This window comes from Leuresthes tenuis, unplaced genomic scaffold (genome assembly GCF_036924035.1).
Source record: "Leuresthes tenuis unplaced genomic scaffold, fLeuTen1.0.hap1 SCAF_2, whole genome shotgun sequence".
Classification (NCBI taxonomy): Eukaryota; Metazoa; Chordata; class Actinopteri; order Atheriniformes; family Atherinopsidae; genus Leuresthes; species Leuresthes tenuis.
The window spans coordinates 28,649,991-28,670,885 of record NW_027325356.1 but is presented as its reverse complement, the minus strand read 5'-3'; the positions used below and the strand labels follow the sequence as shown (position 1 = coordinate 28,670,885).

At 40.8% G+C, this 20,895-nt stretch overlaps 1 protein-coding gene across 2 annotated transcripts in view; it reads left to right on the top strand.

Moving 5' to 3' along the window:
* glceb (glucuronic acid epimerase b) overlaps window positions 1–14,478 on the top strand; it is a 63,034-nt gene extending 48,556 nt beyond the window's left edge. For both annotated transcript variants that reach the window (XM_072380968.1, XM_072380967.1), the window contains 2 exons: window positions 9,424–9,716; window positions 10,190–14,478. In XM_072380968.1, coding sequence (XP_072237069.1) covers window positions 9,424–9,716; window positions 10,190–10,921 — 1,025 coding nt within the window. In that variant the 3' untranslated portion in view covers window positions 10,922–14,478. The remainder of the gene's footprint in view (window positions 1–9,423; window positions 9,717–10,189) is intronic.
* The last annotated feature ends 6,417 nt before the right edge of the window (window positions 14,479–20,895 follow it).

Sequence of the window (20,895 nt, the reverse complement as noted above, 5' to 3'; positions counted from 1 at the left end):
ATCACTGTTGAAAGAAGTTTAATGCTAAACGACCGTTACAGTTTGCTTTAATTATTCAGTTTAAATTGTTTTATAATAGCCCATTATTAGTACCGTTTTGAACAGAATTATTTAAAAATTTCTGATGAGATGGGCACAGATCTGCCAAATAGGTCATACAGAACCCCTCCTTTGTTTGTTGCAGACGGAATTGGTGAAATCTGGGGCCTTATTTATAAAGCAGTGCAGAGGAACCTCACAAAGAAAGAACCTGCACAAAAATACAACAGAATACTTTATTAATCCCTGAAGGGGTTCTATATAATGTTGCAGTTATATTAAAGAAAAATCTACTATTTACCAATAAATAAATGAAAAATACAAGGCACACACATTATGCGTTTTAACTTTAAGGACAAGTCCTCTCTGCTGCTGTGGAGAGTCATTGTATACGATTATTGCAGTGAGCAGAAATGACCTTGTGTGCTTAATGCAGTGGAGCCGAAAAAGCCTCCAAATGAAAGCACATTGTTGTTTTGTTGTTTTTGCAGTATGTTGTACTCAAAGCATTTAGTGCTCCAAAAGATCAAATTTATAAAACTGTGCACACATTTACTCACAAACGATAAATAGAAATAGTGGTGCATTGAGATTTTTGATTAGTGGCTCGTTTTGGTGAATTCTGACCACACATTTTAGGTTACTCTCCACTACACTTCCCCTTCTAACAGCACCAGTGCATCCAACGTGCAGTGTTATCCCAATATTTGCATGTTCACAGAAAAACCTTTCTGAGATGATCACATCTGTCAGTAGTGTCCCCAACCTAGCCCCATTTCACATAAAACCTGGTGACGTCACACCTTCTCAATGTGTGTTTGGACCTTTGTTTGTGTGCTTTGATGTTTGTGTTTATGCATTTAGCAGACGGTTTTATCCAAAGCGACTTACAAATGAGGCTATAACAATGCAGCTAATATCAAAGCTAACAATAAGCTACATAGAAGGAAAACCACTGATCAGGCTCTGTCAGACGTGACAGGGTGACAATGTAGAGATAGAGTGCAGGCATAAAGGGAAGAACAGAAAGAGAGAGTGCAGTAAAGGGACTAGGGAAGTACAAGGTAAGTGCTAGCATAGGAGATACTCTCTGTAGAGCTGGGTCTTCAAGAGTTTCTTGAAGATAGACAGGGACACCCCTATTCTGGTAGCGCTCTTTGGGTTATTCCACCATCGTGGAACGGCACATGAAAAGAGTTTTGATTGTCTTAAGCGTGGTGTAGGCACTGCTAGACAACAATCCTTTGACGACCGGAGTGACCGAGTCGTGACAAGCCTTTCAAGTAGATGGGAGCCGTTCCATTAAGCATTTTGTAGGCTAACATTAATGACTTGAATTTGATATGGGCAGCTAAGGGTAGCCAGTGGAGCTCAACAAACAGAGGGATGACGTGTGCTCTTTTAGGCTGACCAGACGGTTTCACAGCACAGGCTGGGAGACCAGTTAGGAGAGCGTTGCAGTAATTGAAGCGGGAGATGACCATAGACTTCACCAAGAGCTGCATGGTGTGTTGGGTTAGGTACAGCATGATCTTTCATGTTGCATGTTTAACAATGCGAAGCAGCACGATCGAGCGATGAAGGCAACAAGGTCTTTAAAGGTCAGCTGGTCATCAATCATGACACCCAAGTTTCTAGCTACCTTTGATGGAGCAAGAGATAGGGATTCAGTTTGGATGCATATGCTGTGGTGTCTGGTTGGTTTGGCTGATAAGACAAGCAGTTCAGTTTTTGGGAGGTTAAGTTGGAGGTGATGGGCTTTCATCCATGTTGATGTGTCAGAGAGACAGTCTGAGATTTGTGCTGAGACCATGTGGTCGTCAGGTGGGAATGACAGATGGAGCTGGGTATCATCAGCATAGCACTGGTATGAGAAGCCATGTGATTGGATGATCGGCCCAGTGAGGTGGTGTATATGGCAAAGAGAAGAGGACCCAGTACTGAGCCTTGGAGGACCCCTTGTGTCTTTATTCATAGTCATTAGTCGTATTATGCACTTTTTAACAATTTGCCACAATTTTCTGTGTTATTGAGATGTATGAGACAGGCTTTGGTCAACAAACCTGCTGGTTTGTACACAATGTGTCTCGTCTTTGCTGTATTTAGAGCCCATATATTTATATTTTCTGTTTTGAGCATTTGCTCAGGCTTCACTCTGCCCTTTTGGTGATGGTTGCAGCTACTCACTTTAAGATTTGACACAGTAAACAAGTGTCAAAATGTTTTAGCGCGGCTTTGGTAAGCTACGAAGCTGCACTGCTTGATGGTTTGAGCATTACCGCCACCGTAGTCAAGAGCCTCACGGAATACAATCTGTGCTTCAACATTAAGGTGTGTGCATTCATTCATTCATTTCCTATATCCGCTGTCCCAAAAATGGCTCCTATTAAGAGACATGCTTACAAAGCGGATTTCAGTCACGCAGTACAACAAGTGAGTTGAATAAAGTTTGACTTATGAGTTTTGTTTAATTTAATGCGCCTTATAACCCGGTGCGCTTTATATATGAAAATAGACCCGTTAGCAGTCAATCATTGATATTGCGCCTTATAACCCGGTGTGCTTTATAGCCCGAAAATACGGTACCCTATTGATGCGAGAGGGAAATAGTTTAGTTAGCAGCAAATGCTACTAAACAAACCTATGAGATTTTTACCGTATAACTCATAGTAATGCATGTGTACCATTGATTACTGCGTTCAAAATTTTTTATGTCAACGCCACTTAACAATTGTACTATGAGACCTACATCTTTTTCAGAAATATGACAATAATGTAATGTTAACACGGTGACAGCAGGTAATGTAGCTACGAGAGTGAGGAGAAGGACCAGTGCTGTGTTGAAAACACCTTATCCACACAGCTGCAGGTTGTCTGAAATACAGAACCGTTCAGCTAGAAAGCTTCAGTTAGCAAAGTAATGTGGTAACAATAATGTTAATCTTTCAGAAAGTAGCAGCAGTGTACATCAGCTTTCTAACTAACTCTAACTAAGCTGTGAGCGTTAGCTATAGCTAAAGGAAAAAATAAATAAATGAATAAACCACAAGGAATTATTTCCCTCATCTGAAGTTCAGGAGTTTCTGAGTTTTCTTTAGTCCGGCGTTGTTAAAAGGGTGAGATGAAAAGTGTTACTGCACATACACAGTCTTTTAGCTAACAATGCTGGAACATTATAGTTATATAGATATAGTTTATCCACTGGACTTTGCTAACTCACACTCAGTGAGGGAAGCTGCCGAAAATGTTCCAGACATCTACCTTTTTTCTTCTTTTTTTTTTCTTTTTTTTAAAGGTGTTGCTGGAACATTAAGGGTTCACTAGCATAAGCATGTGTTCTTATTTTGATGTGTATGATAAAAGTAATCTATAAATAACGTGTTACTGAAGCAATATTCATTGTGAGATGTTGTCTCACGTACTTTCCACAGTCTGTTTCAGTTTCACACCTCACCGTCTGCGTCGCTGCATCTCAGTCACAGAAATATTTGGGCTTCTTGATAAGATTTTATGATTTTATGCAACCTGTAACAAGTTTGTTTTAATGGATCCAAACTTCTGTGTGGCAAGTGTCATGAACAACGGTTATAAATGAGGCCTTTGAACATCTAACACAGGAAGAACTTTGAAAACGCTTTCAGACTTCTGATTATTAACTGTGTGTGCCTCCACAAAAGCAGATGTAATGGGACTTAAAAAAAATGGGGAGTTTCATCGCTTGTTATAAAACTAACTGAAGAATGGCACTGTCCTTGGTGCCATTTTGCAACGTTTCAACCCTGAGGAATCTAATTTAATTTGGCTCCTTCTCTTTGTATCTCAGGCTCACTGAGGATTCTCTGTACTATCCTCCATCAGACTTTATTTTCATTTATTGCATGCAGCCTTCTCCCTTATGCATCTAAAAACTGATCTGTAAATAAAAAAAAACTCTGAAATAAATCAACCAGCTCCCTCTTCGTTCTTTTTATTGTGCCATTCTTATTATTATAGCTTTACAATATATGGTGGGAATGACGCAGAGGGATTAAAATAGTATGCATTTGAGTTTTAGAAGTTGTACTGTCATTGGTTGATTATAGAAGAATTGTGTTGCTTCTGTAGTTGTTAAATAGGGAAAGTTGTGTTTTAGCTGTGTTATTTAGCTATTTGTGATTGTAAAAAGTCTGCAGTTACAAAGTCCTCAGTACAGAGAATTATTACTGTTATCGATACGACACTGCACACAAACTGCCTGAAACACCTGATTTTGTAGTCCCGGTTTTTCCTCCTTTACTTTATGAAATCACACTGAAACACAGTCACATATTGGCTGGCTGGTGGCTTGTCTTTCAATCAAAGAATGAGCAGCTGCCTCCCTACCTGCTGTTTTTGACCAACAACCCAACAATTAGAGCTGGATGGGCCTTTAGAAAGAAGGCCTTTGAGGAAACAGGAGCAAAAACAGAGGATTTCAAACAGAAGGCTCGTCTCATTTGGGTAATTCTTCCCTCCTTTATCCTATTGTTGAAATATTGTTGAAAGATGTCTCCATCTCAAAATTCACTTGGAGGATAGACGAGCGAGTCGACACCAGTGTATCCTTCTGGAAGTCTTTTCAGCATTTCGGAGAGTTTACAATGAGTATATACGATGTCACAAACCTATTTAAAATAGAAAGAAGAACTTAAAGATATAATAAATTGTTGCTATTAGATTTTCCAGCTGTCTGAACAGTGGTTCAGTGAGGCGGTTATGTCCCGTCGTGCATACATTCAAGATCTCATTAACATGCGTTACCTCATCCCCTCTATCATTTTGCAGCATAAAGAATCAATAACAGTTACTGGCTGTGATTCTGAAAAATTAGGTAATAATGTGTCTTAACCAGCTGAAGCTGAATAACCTGTAATTCACATTTCTACCAGCTTGGATAAGGTGATGGGAAAATGATTTTTAGTTTTCTTGAAAAAATTTAAATTCTGTTGAAACGGGGTCGCTCATTTTCCTAATGTGTGGACCTAAGTTTGGCCTTGGGTTGTTATGAAACACCACCATGTAATTTAGTCTGTTTTTTGTTGGGTTAAACAGTCTTGCATCAGTTTCAGACTAGCTAAGTGCCGGCTTAGCAGTCGTTTAGTGGGTCCCTGTAAACAGGCAGCTATTGAACACAGATGCTGGACTCCCATTAAAACCATAAAATCACTAAAAAATAAATCTTTAAATGTTTCCATCAGCGTTAGCTTCTCTCTATTCCTTTAAACTGCAAAGTTAATTAAAAAAAAAAGAAGTATGCTGATATTTGCCTGAACATACTCATGCCTTCAGTAGCAGAATGTATCTTCTCTTACTGTGTCATGAAACAAGAAATAATCTGGAGAGGTCTCTGAGTGCTCTTAATGTCTATAAATAAGACCTGACTTTTGCTACAATAGATATTGGAAATCCAGCCTAGTTTTACAGCTGTAACATGACCAAAGCCATCCGATAGAGTTCGTTATTTTTGGAACTGGGATAAAACAAAATCTTTTCCCCAGTGCTGAATGTGAGCTGTCTTTATTCTCCTCTGATCTCCTGCTGATACTTCCAGAACCCACTCTCTGTTTGTCCTCTGTCGAGCTACTGTCTCTGCTGTAATTTTCCCTTCCTCCTAATTCTTCAGCTGTCACCCTCTCATCACCAATTTATTTTCTTTTCACTACATTACCCCCCCCCCCGCTCTATGCTCCCTCCTCAGCTTCCTTCACAGGTCATCTCGACATCACTGCTCTCTTTCCTCAACACCACCCCACCCCCCCCCCCCCCACCCCCCACCCCCCCCCCCCGTCCCCAGCACGCCTTCATTCGCCATTAATCTTCCCTGTCTACCCCAGATTTCTGTCCATCTTCCACTGCTGTTTACTCATTTCCACCCACTTATCACCCCTCAGCTCTCTTGTGCCTCCTCAACATTGCAGTCATATTTGTCTGATCCATTCTAATGCCTTATTCTGCTCCCTCATCAAACTTTCTCATTTCCTTCCTCCGCTGTCAGACTCTCTTTCTGTCCTCTCCTTCAACTTCTTGTTTTTTCCCCCTCTTTACAGTATCTAGGGCACATGTGTTGAACAATCTCTCAAAGCTTCTGACAGGTGGATCAATTGTCTGCCCCCTGATAATAACCTGCCATCTACCATCCATACATTCCTGCACCAACACTGTCTGCCTCTGAGCACCTTTATTTTCTAAATCCCCTTGTGGCACGGTTGATGTTTGAGAAATGCATTTTGTGCCGACCATCCCCCTGATACAGCACATTCACACAATCGCAGAAAAATAGCTTTTACCCCTCCTTTATGGATGTGGCATGTTGCGATGGCTCTGCCTGGGTGTTCGTGGTGCTCCGTGGACCTTGTGCAGCCAATCACTGCTCACTGCTGCCTTAAATGTTGAGCAGTCAGATGAAGCTACAAGCTTTGTTACAATACAGTTTGATCCAATAATCAACAAACTGCTGCTGATAACAGATCAGTTTTAGCCAGTTGAATTGAAGTTTGTTCATTGTTAGAGTTTTAAGGTGTTAAACACTGCACCAAGCAGCGTTTTCTGCTGTTGCATGAAGATGAGTTTGGAATCAGTGAGAGAGGTAGGAGATGCAACTTAAAGTGGCTTTTCTGGCACAGAAATGACAGAAGATACTGAAGGTACTCCTTTAAACTTCAGTTATTGTTTAAACAAAGATTTGTCTTATTACACAGTTACTGTGGCCAAAGCGTTGACAGTAATGTAATGATTGTACATTTAATTAGAAAACTATTAATCTGACTATTTCATTTTTGTGTTTTTGTAGGATTTTTTGCCTCATTTTCTTTTGTAATTCGATTACTCTAATTAGGAGGTAAAGTACTTGCTATTTACTCTCAGCTGAGATCTTTTAATATCACGATAATCATCAGTACTGGCTTGTTGTTACTTCCTCCTTCCAACAGTTTCTCATTATTCTCCTGCAAAATGCCTGTAATCGTATATTGAAGATAACAGTCACGTGCACTGCTTAACACCGTAACAGTTGCATTGAATTTCCTGTGCTTCTTAATGAAGATCTTCCCATGTTTCAGTTGTTAGATGTGTTGCTTTGGCAGTAACTGAATACATATCTGAGAGAGCACTACAGGAGAATGAACAGTTTACAGTTAAGCTGACATCAAAAACAGTAATACTGGGTTACATGCATGCAATGAATCCCTCGTGCGTCGTTTGGCAATCTGAATCCAGCACAGGAATAAGGACTCTGTCATTACCAATAAACATTATTATATAGAGAATTTATCACTAACAGAAGAATACAGATAAGGGATAGGGTTTGATTTCATGAGAGACTTGTACATAAATGACAAACGGAAACAGATCTCTTGTGGCCGAGTCCAGGTCTCAGTCCCTAACTGACCCTAACCCTAACTGAGAGCTTGTGAGTGAACTTTAAACCAGCCGCTGACCCACAACTACCATGAAGTGTCTAGTTAAACTAGCTCCCAAATGTGCTTCTATTTAACACTGACTTGCAGATGCAAGCTCTTCATTTTATATTTGCATTTGTTTTAGGTAAAGATTTGAAACTTCTTTTGTTTTTATCAATGCGTAAAAAAGCTTAATTTCTTATTGCGTTTGTTCGTCTGTCTCTATTGGTTCAAACAGCAGCTAATATAATGCTGTTTTTGAATATTTCTAATGATCTCTAATATTTTTCTTAGTATATTCCAGCTCTTAATATCTTTGTTGCTTTTAGCTGCATAAAACAAGCAATTTGAATTCATTGCCTTGGAATCTGGAAGATCAAAACTTTCATATTCACTAGACAAGAATTAGAATTTTTTTAACAGCAACATCGATGATTAAAGTAATTTGCAGAGCAAAATAAAATGAAAAGATTGTTTATAGAGTGAATAATGAGTGCAGCATATTTGGTGTGTGCGTGTACCGAAGAAGTGGAGCCGCGTATGGAAGAACGCTTACATGTGCGTTGTCTTGTCTCGTGTCTGCACATGCACAGCAGGTCCCAACTGTGCATATGTTTTCAAGCATTTATCGCTCATGCTCGCTCGTGTATACCAGCGTGGTTTATGCTGACATATTTCCAGCAGCATGTTGTCTCTGTCTCCAGACTGATTGCGAAACAGCCAGAGAACAGAGCAGTGGAGGTGGAATCTCTTCTGTATTCCCTGCCCATCCTTTATTGATGGCAGAGTAATCACAGGGCCAGAGTACAAATCCACTTACTCTCTACATTGCCTTAAGTAATGGATTTATGAGTGCATTAAAGAGCCGTAGTCATCCAGAGGCCCCTGCCAGACTGTCTCTCTCTTCATTCTCCCCCTGATCGACTGTCTTTGTGTCTCAGTCGGCCTCATCTGCCTCTGCTCTCCCAGCTCAAACCATGTGAGATCTCTGTCTTCCGATTCTCAATCGTCTGCTCACTGTTGACTCATTTTCACTCTCCAATCTTGAGCTGGCTTTTAGAACATTTGTGTAGTCCTTCACTCCATTAACCCCCCCCCCCCTCTCAACTTCTACAGCCTTTCATCTTTTCACCCATTGGGGAGCCCTGATTAGGGGGGAAAAAAATAAATCTTTCTTCATTTTTGTCTTGAAGACCAAGTAACCGGGCCCAGGGAGGGCTCCCTCTAGAAGAAGCTGTTGCTTTAGGGGTTTAAGATGATGTCAGAGCTGCAACTTAACCGGCTGTGTTAAACTGACTGGGAGTCGGAGCAGTGGCAGCCTGGAAACTGAAGTTTCTATCTTTGAGCTTAGAAGTGAAGAGAAATGAAGATGAGAATAGAAAACAGAGAAGTCGCTGCAGAGCATCAGCTTCTTTCACTTTTTTTTTTTGGTCCCTCTCCTCGCTTCTTTCCCCCTAATTAAGCTCAGCATGCAGTGACGCATCTTCTCTGTACATCCCATGAGAAGCATGACTGGATGTGTGAGCATATCTGCCCTAACCCTGTCAGAAACACAGCAAGGCGCTTTACACAGGTAATAACAATTCAAAACCCCAGGTAGTAGAAATAGAACAGATTGTTTCTAAAATTGTCTGCGTTTATTGATCATTTGAGAGTGTGAGAATGCTTGAGAGATGAAGCCAAAGACAAACTGTCACATGAACACACCACTAAAGGAGAGCGTATCTAGAGAGACAGACACAGATTAAAAGAGTTCCATTCAGTCTGCTAAAAATAGTTTGTTATGATCCAATAATTGTCAGAAGCTCTTAAAGTGAGTCAAATGAGGTCGGTCATTTTTTTTCTGGCCCACAGCACTTAAAAGAAATGCTGTAAAAGCTCCTTTCCTGCTATTTCAGCTCATTATACACATCTTTAACACTTTCTCCATTTATGTGTTGCACCCCCTCCTCCTCCCACCACCAAACAGAGTCGTCAGAAGGCGTTTCCCTCCAGCTGGGCAACTCCAAAGACTTCATCCTCAGCTTGGACATCAAGTTCGTCTCCAACGGCAGCGTGTCCGTGGTCCTCGAAACCACAGAGAAGGGCCCGCCCTTCACCATCCACTATGTGACCAGCACGCAGCTCATCGCCTTCAAAGACCGTGACGTCACCTACGGTGTCGGCTCGCGAACAGCCTGGAGCACGTTGACTCGAGACCTTCTAACCGACCTCAGGAAGGGAGTCGGGCTGTCCAACACAAAAGCGGTCAAAGCCACAAAGGTTGGTTTGGACCAGAACCTGCGTGTTGAAAATGTCATGTATGAAATACCCCTGTTCTTTTAAGTTAGGATCAGAGATGAAACGATAAGTTTATCAATCGTTCAGTGTAGAAATGAATTGGAAACAAAGGGATTTTTCCAGAAGAAAATGACAAATGCTTCGATATGTCAGCTTCCCAGAAGGGATGTTTGCTGCTTTTCCTCTCGTGTTATACAGGGAACATTTTTGGGTTTGAGGATAGACTTTAAGACATCAGAATCAAGTCTTTTCTGAAATTTCATAGAAAAGACAGCGTAGTTGATATGATCAAATGAACTGATGAAAAAATAAGAAAACTAGGCTGAGTTTGCAGCAGTATTTTCAAAAGATTTTTGGGCATTTTAACTGAGAAAACATTTCATCATAACTTTGAACGAGGGGATCATTTTGAGAATATACAACATGTAACAATTTAAAAATGACTTTCTTCTCAGATAATGCCTCGACGGGTGGTGCGGTTAGTCCTACACGGGCGTGGCTTTGTTGACAACGTCACCATCTCAACCACCGCCCACATGGCCGCCTTCTTCGCTGCCAGCGACTGGCTGCTGCGCAACCAGGACGAACGAGGCGGGTGGCCCATCATGGTCACCCGGAAACTGGGCGAGGGCTTCCGGCCTCTGGAGCCCGGCTGGTACTCGGCCATGGCTCAAGGCCAGGCCATGTCTACCTTGGTGAGAGCCTACCTCCTCACCAAGAATCAGGCTTACCTCAACGCTGCGCTAAAGGCAGTAGGACCCTACAAGGTGCCCTCAGCGCAGCACGGGGTTAAAGCAGTGTTCATGAACAAATACGACTGGTATGAGGAATACCCCACCACCCCCAGCTCATTTGTCCTCAACGGCTTCATCTACTCCCTGCTGGGACTCTACGACTTGGCTGAGACAGCTGGAGAGAAGCTGGGCAGGGAGGCAGGGCAGCTGTTCAGCCGTGGCATGGAGTCGCTGAAGGCCATGCTGCCTCTCTACGACACAGGCTCTGGGAGCATTTATGACCTGCGTCACTTCATGTTGGGCACTGCACCCAACCTGGCGCGCTGGGACTATCACACCACGCACATTAACCAGCTGCAGCTGCTGGGATCTATAGACAACTCCCCCATCTTCAAGGATGTGGTCAAGCGCTGGAAAAACTACTTAAAAGGGATTCGTGCCAAGCACAACTAGTCAGCCCATAAACCACAGACTCAACAGCCAGGACGAGAAGAGGATTCTGTTCTGATCGGATGATTGGAAGAGAGGCGAGCGCTCACTTCGCGTGTCTGTGTGCGTCTCGCTTCCAGTTGAGGTTCACACTCTGAGGGATGAGTTTAGTCAGCTGCAGCTCTCAACACTAAAACTTTCCAGCGTGCTCGGTTGCAGGTTTTCTATTTTCTGCAACATCGACTGTAGCTCTCCTGTTTAGTTTTGTTTTTTGTTGTTTATCTGTTTGTTTCCTTGGAGATAGTGTTTGTAATGATAGTTTTAGAGTGTGAGTGCATTCAGGAAGAGTGATTGCGTTTTCTTTACAAAAAAACCAACAACGTGTGATGTTGGCCCAAGGGGGAACTCCTGGAACCACTGCTCTGACATTCTTTCAGCCCTATGACTCACTTCTCTTCAAAGTTTCTTTTCTGTTTCATCTCAGATTTGCAAAGTTTATCAGAACAAACTGTGAATAACAGAGTATATCATAAACTAATCGAAGAATGTTGCCAAAAAAGTCTATATAATCAGAATAAGATATATTTGGTTTTTATTTCTCAACAAGATGAGGGGATAGATGCTAATGCTTGCAAACCGGTTTCTTTTTGAACCCCTTTAAAACACAGCAATGACAAATATTTATTGTGGAGGATTATGTTATTAATTAAAGGAGCTTACTCCTTTTTTCCCATTTAATTTAAACATTAAGGCATGGATTAGATGTCTATTAAGCTACTTGAAATCAGCTCTGAGGAATAAATAATCGTACTTGAGTGTTCCCGTGTTCAGACTTTAAGCCCTAATTAATCATTTATCATAATTATTTGTGGGCGTTGAAGCAGCTGTAATGTTGGTATCACTTTGTCACAGAAGGAAAAGCGTCTGCCTCACCTTGAGCTCAGTTCAGTTAGTAAAACATACGTGTCGCACAGCTGAGTCCGTTTAAGTACAGAGGTGACTGCAGCTGATTACGAAACGAGGAGGAAAAAAATCTCATCTTCTAATCTTTCTTTAAAAGGTGTGTTGGCAGCGCACACAGCTCAGATTTAAGGCTGCGTCAGTTGCAGCAGATTGCTCTTAATTCTTCCAAATGGACCCCCATAAATAACTGAAAAGAAAATAATCCACTTAATGAGCTTCTGATTTATCAGAATCTTTCTAAAAAATCTTCCTTTTCTTTACAACCTGAAGCTGAGGCTCAGTCTGTCTTTGTTTTTCCTCCCCTCCTTTGTTACTGTCCTTTTAAGCCCTTCCTCTGCAGCTCATACTTGAAAACCATAATTACCAGAAACAAGTGTAGGTGGGTTAGGTGCCGGTGTTGTGTGTTGGGGTAGATGGACGTGGGCAGCACAGGCTGTGTGCCACTTCTTTGTGTTTCAACAGACAATGCCAGCAGCGCTAAAGCTGGGGGGAATCCTTCAACATAAAGAGGCCGCTGTTTCTCTCACCTGCTGCGAGTGCACGAACTCAGCAGTTCTGATCTGAGCGCTGCCCCGTTGACCGCTGAGCGAGGAGAAGACACTCACAATTCACCTGGTTAATAGGGTCGAGAAGCTGCTCACGGTACAGTCACTAGTCATGGATGAATCGGCACTCAAACAAAACAAAGTGGAGCCCTCAGCATCAGTGAAGCCCTCATCGATCCACACTAACGATTATTAATGGGAGGCAGGAGCCTCGGGAGGAACCGATCTCTGGAGGGCGCTGATTTTTATTAAACTGATTAAATCTTTCAGACAAAATAATTTCCCCTAATTAGACTTAGTCGAATGAGCATGATTTAGTGGGTGTGTTCACAGGCACAACAGCGTCCTGGTCCTAACCTGATGAAGACATAACTCTGACTGAGAAACCGCCATGTAAACTGGATTTTCTGACCACCTTAACCTCAATAAGCTCATTTTCAGAGTAAGCTGTAACCACTTTAATCTATGTTGAGTATCATTTTTCTCACGCTGCTGTTTTACTACTCGTGCTCCAGCAGAGTCGCTGCAGAACAAGGCGGATGCAGGAAAAAACACTAATGCTTTTGATGTGGGGGAGGAGCCCGAATAAAACTCCTGATATGGATGTAAGGAAAGCTTTGGATGGGCATCAACACAGCAATGTCGTAGTCTGACTCAGTGTGGGTAAGACTTATTAATCGGACGACGCTCTATAACACAATTACAGGAATTTGAAAGAAGTGTGATATGTTGAATTTATTTCAACACAAAAGTGGAATATTGTCTCATTTAGAATAATGTCAATGTAAACGTAGCCATTGTGATGCAAAACACTTTACAAAGAGAAGTCAAACACAGCTGAGTTGCTTTGCTCAACCTCAACTTCATCTTAAATAGGAAAGCCACTGATAGGATGTTTGATCTGAAATATCAGGATTAAAGTCTGAATGTTGTGAGCAAAAAGCTGAAAATTCATCATATAACAGTTCGGGTGTACTGTATGCTTAAAAAAATGCACAAGAAATCCAGTTTATTCACTACATACGCCATGTTAGCGAAGCGCGTTTTCTTCTCCTTTTCATTTACAAAAATTATGACTAAATTGCTGAATATGAAAAGTTTCCAAACTTCCTGCAGAAGATCAACCAGGATCCAGATAAGCAGTGTTTTTCTTCTTTTTGTTAGTTTCCTGTTCATCTTTTTCCCAACATTTAGTACAGTTATGTTGTTAAAAGGGAACATTCAGGAATCAAAGTTTTGTGTGAAAACAAGCTCCATGTTTATACCAAAGTCATTTATTCAAGTACATTTGAATTTGTATATTTTTGTGGAACAGCTTCCATTCTGTATTTGGTTGATCTTGAGTCTCCTCAGAGATGTCACGGAGAGACACACACTGCCTTCTGAGAAATGCTAGTTTTCCAAGCACAGGTCGAGTAGAATATAGCAAAAACAACATGCAAAACATGCTTATCGTAAAGGGGGTTTGTGCAACTAGAGATTAGCGTTTAGTCGGCTACTGTTTTAAAGGGAAATGAGCCAACACTTGTCCCTGAAAGTGTTTGCTTTTGTTGTTTTTGGTTTAAGTCGAGTGTGTGAATCATCTGCAGAGGATTCCGTTTTGTTTGGTTAACAAAAGCACAAATGTTGTTTATCGTCAAATGATTTCTGTTTAATTTCTTCTTGATTTCTGTCTTTCTTGCTTTCTTTTCAGGACAATGTGCATCGCCTTCATTAAGAGTGCTGCTACTGTTATTCACAGTGTAACGAGTATGAGAGCTTCTTGTTTTTTCATCATCTCAGTAGTATGTTTCATTATTTGATTTAAAAGAACTCTTCTACTAATGGCCTCTGAGGTCAGTGTGATTTATGCAATAAGATGTTTACTGGGGTTCAGACCCAGAGGGGTTGTACAGACTTTGCAATTGAAGCACAATGTGCAAATGCTACCATATTGTTTTTTTTGTTGTTTTCTTTCTTTTTTTAGTTCATGGAAGAGAGGCATTTATATACAGAGTAAATCTTTGTGCTTTAAAATGTGCTTTTTAATGGGAGGTGTAGGGAAAAAAAATGAATAAAAGCATTTTTCTAAAACTTCTGGTCCTCTCGGCTGTGTTTCACAGGAACTCATCCGTTTATTGAAGATGTGCATACATTTTCCTTCCTAATGTGTGAGTAAATAATAATATTAACCGGTTTGATCAGTTCTAACTGGTTTTTAACCTTTTTTCATTCACGTAAAAACGTTATCTGGTGACACTGGACTTTTTCCTCTATCACACACCCGATGGACACGGGAGGCAACGCGGGGTTCAGTGTCTTGCCCAAGGACACTTGCTCGTGGACAAGTGGTCCAGGGGAAGTAGAGGGTCGACCCACCGACCTACCAATTGCTCTTCCTTCTGAGCTACAGCCGCTCCCAACCTGCCTTTTAGACTTTTAAGTATTGTTTTCATTCATATCTTAGCTGTGTTAACCATCGCAAAGTTTAAGCAGTTTTACAATATTTAAATAAAACGACAACCGCCTGAAAACTATGTAACTAATTTCAAGAAAAGCTGTCAAATATTCTCACATTAAATGAAATCTGAAATCTGTCATTTCCTCGTTGCGTATCACCCAATCTGGTCTCTTAAGTCCTCTAATGTAGGTCTTGTAGTTGTTCCCAGAATTTGATCGAAATCTGTCCAGGGAGCTCCCAGTTGCTGTGCACCAGATCTCTGGAACAAACTTCCTGCTGAACAACATTTAAACCAAAACCCAAAACCTTCCTGCATACACAAGCCTACAAATAATGACCCCATTTATGTGAACCTCTACTGTGCTTTCTTGTGTGGTTCTCTCAGACGTGTAATGAAATGTTCTTTATTGATAGAATTGCCATTTGAAAATCATTTGTTTGCGTTTGTTAAACAAAGGTTCGAACTAATAAACAGTGTCTAATAAACAGCGGCTGACTTCATTGTATGTAGGAAAAAAGAAATTTGCCTGCAACATGCTCAAAGAAAAGAAGAAGAAAGAAAAGTTTATAAAATATACAAGAAGCGGTGTTCTGAATGATTCTGCTATTCCAGTTAGTTGGTGACGGGTGAGGCTGTCAGGATTTGAAATAGAAGAAGCGTCCACCAAAGGCTTTGTCTATCCAAGCAAAGATGGGTCTTGCTCACTACTTTGTGCTAAATCATTGATCATTTAAATAAAATATTTCTCAATTCAAGATGGCAAAGACTTTTAAAAATCAGTTGTGCAAAAAATATTGGGAAAAGTTTCAGGGAGTCTGGGGAAAATCTCAGGGGGTAAAGGCTAAAGACAGAAACCACGGTTGGATGTGCGCTGCATGAGAAAGTGGCATGCCACCGTGTTCAGTATGGCCACATTGTCACCTATCCCGGGCCACTGCTGCATCCAGAAATATTACCTGAAACTGTATTCAGCTGAGAGGAGGCCATTTTTCAACCCAGAGCTATAATGCCACCAAGTTCTCTGGACACGAGCTCATCTCAGAGGGACAGAAAAACAGTTCATACCAAAGATGGAAAAGGCTGTCATCGGTGACATGAAGGTACCTGATGCAGAGGTGTGTGTTGGAATTTCAGATAGACATGTGAGCCCATCAAGGTGACATTACCTGGGAGTTTCGTGGTTATTTAAGCTGGACAGCGTCAGACCTCATTCTGTCCAACTTCCATCAGAGTGGCTTCATAGACTCAGAGAGTGTGTGCTCTGCTGACCCACCTGTGGTCCACATCTGTCTCCTACTTAAAATGTATGGAGCTTCTTGTAGAAGAGAAAACGACAACTACATACTGTTGAGCAGTTGAGATCTTAGATTCAGCTGGAATGGACACAGATTCCTCTGAAAAACTGCAACAATTTGTATCTTCAGTTCCCAAACTATAAAAATGAGAAATTTATAGGAAGCTTGATGTGACACATACATGACTTTATCCCAACTTTTTTTTTTTTTCAATGATGTTGCTGGCATATAAATTTGATCTTCATTTATGTTTTCAAGTACAATAAAGATGGACAGTGGAGACATTTAAAAACAGTTCTTTGGCCTTGTTTCAGTTTGATAAAGGCTCAAACAACTCAAAAAGTTTTCTTTTACTTTATTTTATTTGGGCAGTGGCTGAAAAAAATAGGTTGCGGATACAAGTGGCTGAAATTCATTACAGTGCTGGCCTCAGAGATGGAGTGAGGAGCTCGACCATCCGCATGGCGCCCCGTGTAGAGCCCCTGCTCCTCCACGTGGAAGGAGTCAGCTGATTAGGATGCCTGAGGTTTTTTGGGCACATCCAACTGGGAGGAGGCTCTGGAGCAGACCCAGAACAAGCTGGGGGAATGAAATGTCCCATTTGTCCTGTATAAGCCTCGTGATCCCCCAGGAGGAGCTGGAGAAAGGGATGTCTGGGTTTCCATCCTGGACTGACCTCGGATAAGCAGAAGATAATGGATGGATATTTTACTTTATTCTCCAATTACTGAGAATCTGTATCAATATATTTGGTACCAAACAGCAAAACAGGTTAATAAAACTATGCAATGACCAATGGGCTGATTTAATGAATCATTAATATGCTTACTTAGTTGTCAAACCTTCACTTGGGTGATTTTTTTGTCTGTTTTTTAAGTGTAAGACTCACAAATGAAACCTCTTCTCAGTCGTCCTCAGTATTCAGATTCCTCACCTCTTGTTCTCCACATTTAGGTGCCTTAAACCTGTTCATAGTTATTTCAATCATAGTTTCAGTTCATCTCCAGTTTCAGATTTTATGTGTCAACTGATATTTCGCCTGCTGTCAGAGTTTTGACAATCCCCACTTTAAACTCTATCCCAGTTTTACCTCTGAACAGTTCACCTGACATCTTCTTTCACTTTAAACACCATTTTCTTACACTGACGCTTCTGGTTCAAAATATCACGTACAAATTAAACTCTCTCTGTCATTTCCAAACGCCAAACACGATTCACATAAATATATTTTGACAGCCAGTTAACCAGTTTCTGTATTTTCAAATTTGCTGCTGTGAATTTTCATCTAAATGTACAGCTGCCACATGTTACCTGTCAGCCTCATTTGTTTTTGTTGGCAGTTTTCATTTAGTGTTTTAACTGGTTTCAAGTCATTTGTTCCACAGTTGTGATTCTTGGCATGAACTCTTTTTTTCTTCCCACTTATAAAAAGCAGTATATATATATATATATATATATATATATATATATGTATATATCCATCCATTTTCTGTACCCACTTAATCCAATTCAGGGTCGCAGCGAGGCTGGAGCCTATCCCAGCTGCCATCGGGCCAAAGGCGGGAGACACCCTGGACAGGTCCATCACAGGGACACATAACATAGCTGTCATTTGTCTGTGAACATACGGTGTTATGGAACTAACAGCAGAGATCATGTTTCTCCAGTTTTAGCTTCTCTTCATTGGCTCTCTGTTAAATTCAGAATAGAATTTAAGATTCTTCTCCTCATATTTACAGCTCTTAATGACTGAGCTCCATCGTATCTTAAAGATCTCATAGTTGGATATTTTCCTAACAGAGCACTTCGCTCCCAAACTGCAGGTTTACTTGTTGTTCCCAGAGTTTCTAAAAGTAGAATCGGAGGCAGGGCCTGCAGTTATCAGGCCCCTCTCTGTGGAACCAGCTGCCAGTATATGTCCGGGAAGCAGACACCCTCTCCTTTAAGAGTAGGCTTAAAACTTTCCTTTTTGATTAAGGTTATAGTTGGGGATTGGTCAGGTGATCCTGAAACGTCCCATAGTTATGCTGCTATAGGCCTAGACTGCTGGGGGACCTCCCATGATGCACCTTTCCTCACTCTGCTCTCTCCACTCTCCATGTACATATGACATTATTGTTGTCATTAACTTGTGTTTCTCTTTCTCAACATGCCTGGCCTGGTGTTGTGGTGCTTGTTGTCCCCTCTTTCCTGTCCTCTCAAACCCCAGCTGGTCGAGGCGGCTGTTTGAAGCAGACCCACACATAGTCTGGTTCTGCCAGAGGTTTCTTCCTGTTAAAAGGGAGTTTTCTATTTACATTGTTGCCACATGCACGGTCAGAATGGGAAACTGAGTCGAAGAGAAGTTTTGGTACAATCTGTTGGTTTTCTTTAGCTTGGTAACTTTTTTTTTAATTGCCTTTGTATGAACTGGACTAATTTGGAATATAATTAATTTGATTTCACTGAATTATGATTGGACTGTATTTCTAAATTGCCTTGAAATTACATGTGTTGTGATTTGGCGCTATATGAATTAAACTGAATTGAATTGAACAAAAAGATTGTCAAAAATCCATCTGCTTTCAGTTTTCAGCTGCTTCTTATTAAAATGGCACGGCTGACTTGTCAAAAAAATGACCTCCTCTTGTCTTTTCCTAAGCTCTTTTTCCTTGACCTCGTTGGTTAACCTTGTGGGGTTAAGAAAAGATGGTATGAGAAATTTGTCAGGACTTATGAAAGACAACCACACTGCAATGAGAATCCATTCACATTTTAATTAAACTGTGAAGTAGGTCTGAAGCACTGAAACTACAAATGTCCAATAAATATTCAACAAGAAGTGCTTTGGACGCTTTGTCCAATGCAGTCTCGTCATGTCTTTAAATAGAGGCTGTATCACATATGAGTTGTTTCATCATGATAAGTTATAACATAAAATTTTACTGTTATTAAATTTGGTAACGAAGCTAACTGCTGTCACAGAATACTCAGACTCTTGTCTTCATATTTATCCACACAAATCCCTGTTAGTACAACTGGATGAATATAGTCAAGCATTGGTTTAAAAGGTACAGCCACAAGGAATTTCGGGATGGATTTATCTTCTTTCTTTCATAAAGGATCATCCAGTGTTTTCCATGCTAATGGACATAATTAAAAAAAGCAATGAAGCTATTTTCCTTAGTATTCAGAGAACTCGAACAGCTCTTGTTATGGCTGCTACTGAGATGCTTCTGAGTTATTTCTCTCAGTTATCAACCTTGCTAAGCAAAGAAAAAAAAAAGAGATTCAAACAGACCCAATGATTTGCTGATTTACTTATTTACATGAGTTAGTTCAGGTTAGTTCATGTCCAATGTTAAACAGTCCTGACTGCTTAACATTGGAAGAAAAGCCTCTTTGTGAAACTGCTGAGAAAAAAACAATGCTGATTAATAATTCATCCTAATTAGGCTATTCTGATCCTGTGAGGGACACAGACACCTGAGAAGGACTTGCATCTTTCATTACCTTCTGGCATTAATACAATCCAGCCATAGTTTGTCCCTGCATCACATTCCTTCTCTTTCCTTAATGTTATTACTGTCCTTCCTAACAGCCAGTCTGTCTCCAGGTCCTGTAATTAGCCCTGCATAAACCTGATAAGCTTAGTCTCCTCCTGGTCTTTGTTTCAGCCTCCTCTACTGCCTTTGAGATGGCTTTGATAACATTACAGTAAATCCCGGGTGCTCCTGTGCCTCAATGCTATGGGCTTTACGGTGTCCACATGTTTATTCACTTGATGAAATTAACACTCTGTTGAACCCTGCGTTATTTGATTTGTTTGCGTGTGGTTTGGGGTCTCAGAGGAGGTGGGAAAGGAAAGGCTGGATGCGGAAGAATCAAGTGGATACAATTTAGCAATGAAAATCTCAGAGGGGCCATAAAGAGGTCTTAATAAGTTTTGGGGTTTTTCCCCTTGCCTTTGGTTGGTTGTAAAGGCGTAGATCTTAAGCGATCACATAATCCGATTCAAATTCAGTTTGATTCAGTACAAAAGAGCTCTGATTTGTGCAAAGAAAGCAGTTCAATAATCCAGAAACGATTGGGCATAATTCTTTTTTTTTTATAACTTCAGCATGCTTAATAAAGAATTGTTGGAAAGACTCATTATATAATAAATGGAGTCTTGGATGAAGACACAAAAAAACAGAATTCGCATAGAACTATTGCTCAGAACTGAGCAATAGACACATTCGAGAGAGAACAGATCTAGTTTCATTAATATCCTCCTCAGTTTCATAAGTAAACTTGAAAGCAGAGTGAATAGGTGTATGTAAGCATATGGAGTTTGTATAAAGGTCATATCAACTATTACAATGAAATTCTTTCTGAAATTCTTTCTGAAATTCTTTCTGAAATACATTGTAAAATCCAAAGTGTGCCCAAAAGCTTCGCGTCAAACTCTGTATAATCTGCTGAATTTCTTGCTGTTACTTACCGACATCATCCTGAAATACTTTTGCGTAATGCCTTCTATTTTCCTAGTTTAGCAAACCTCAAAGAATTTACCTTTGTCGTGCACAGGAGTATAAACTAATGCCCTTTTCACACAGCAGTTGAGCCATATCAGCACCAAAAAAGAGATCTTTGTTTATCCCCCGCTGTTCTCTTCTCCGGTTTACACTGACCAAACAGAGGTGGGAGAGGTGTATCACAATGTGGCGACAAACAGCTGGCATCATAAAACAGCATCTTTGGTAAGAGCAGTGCACCTCCAGCATGACACAAGC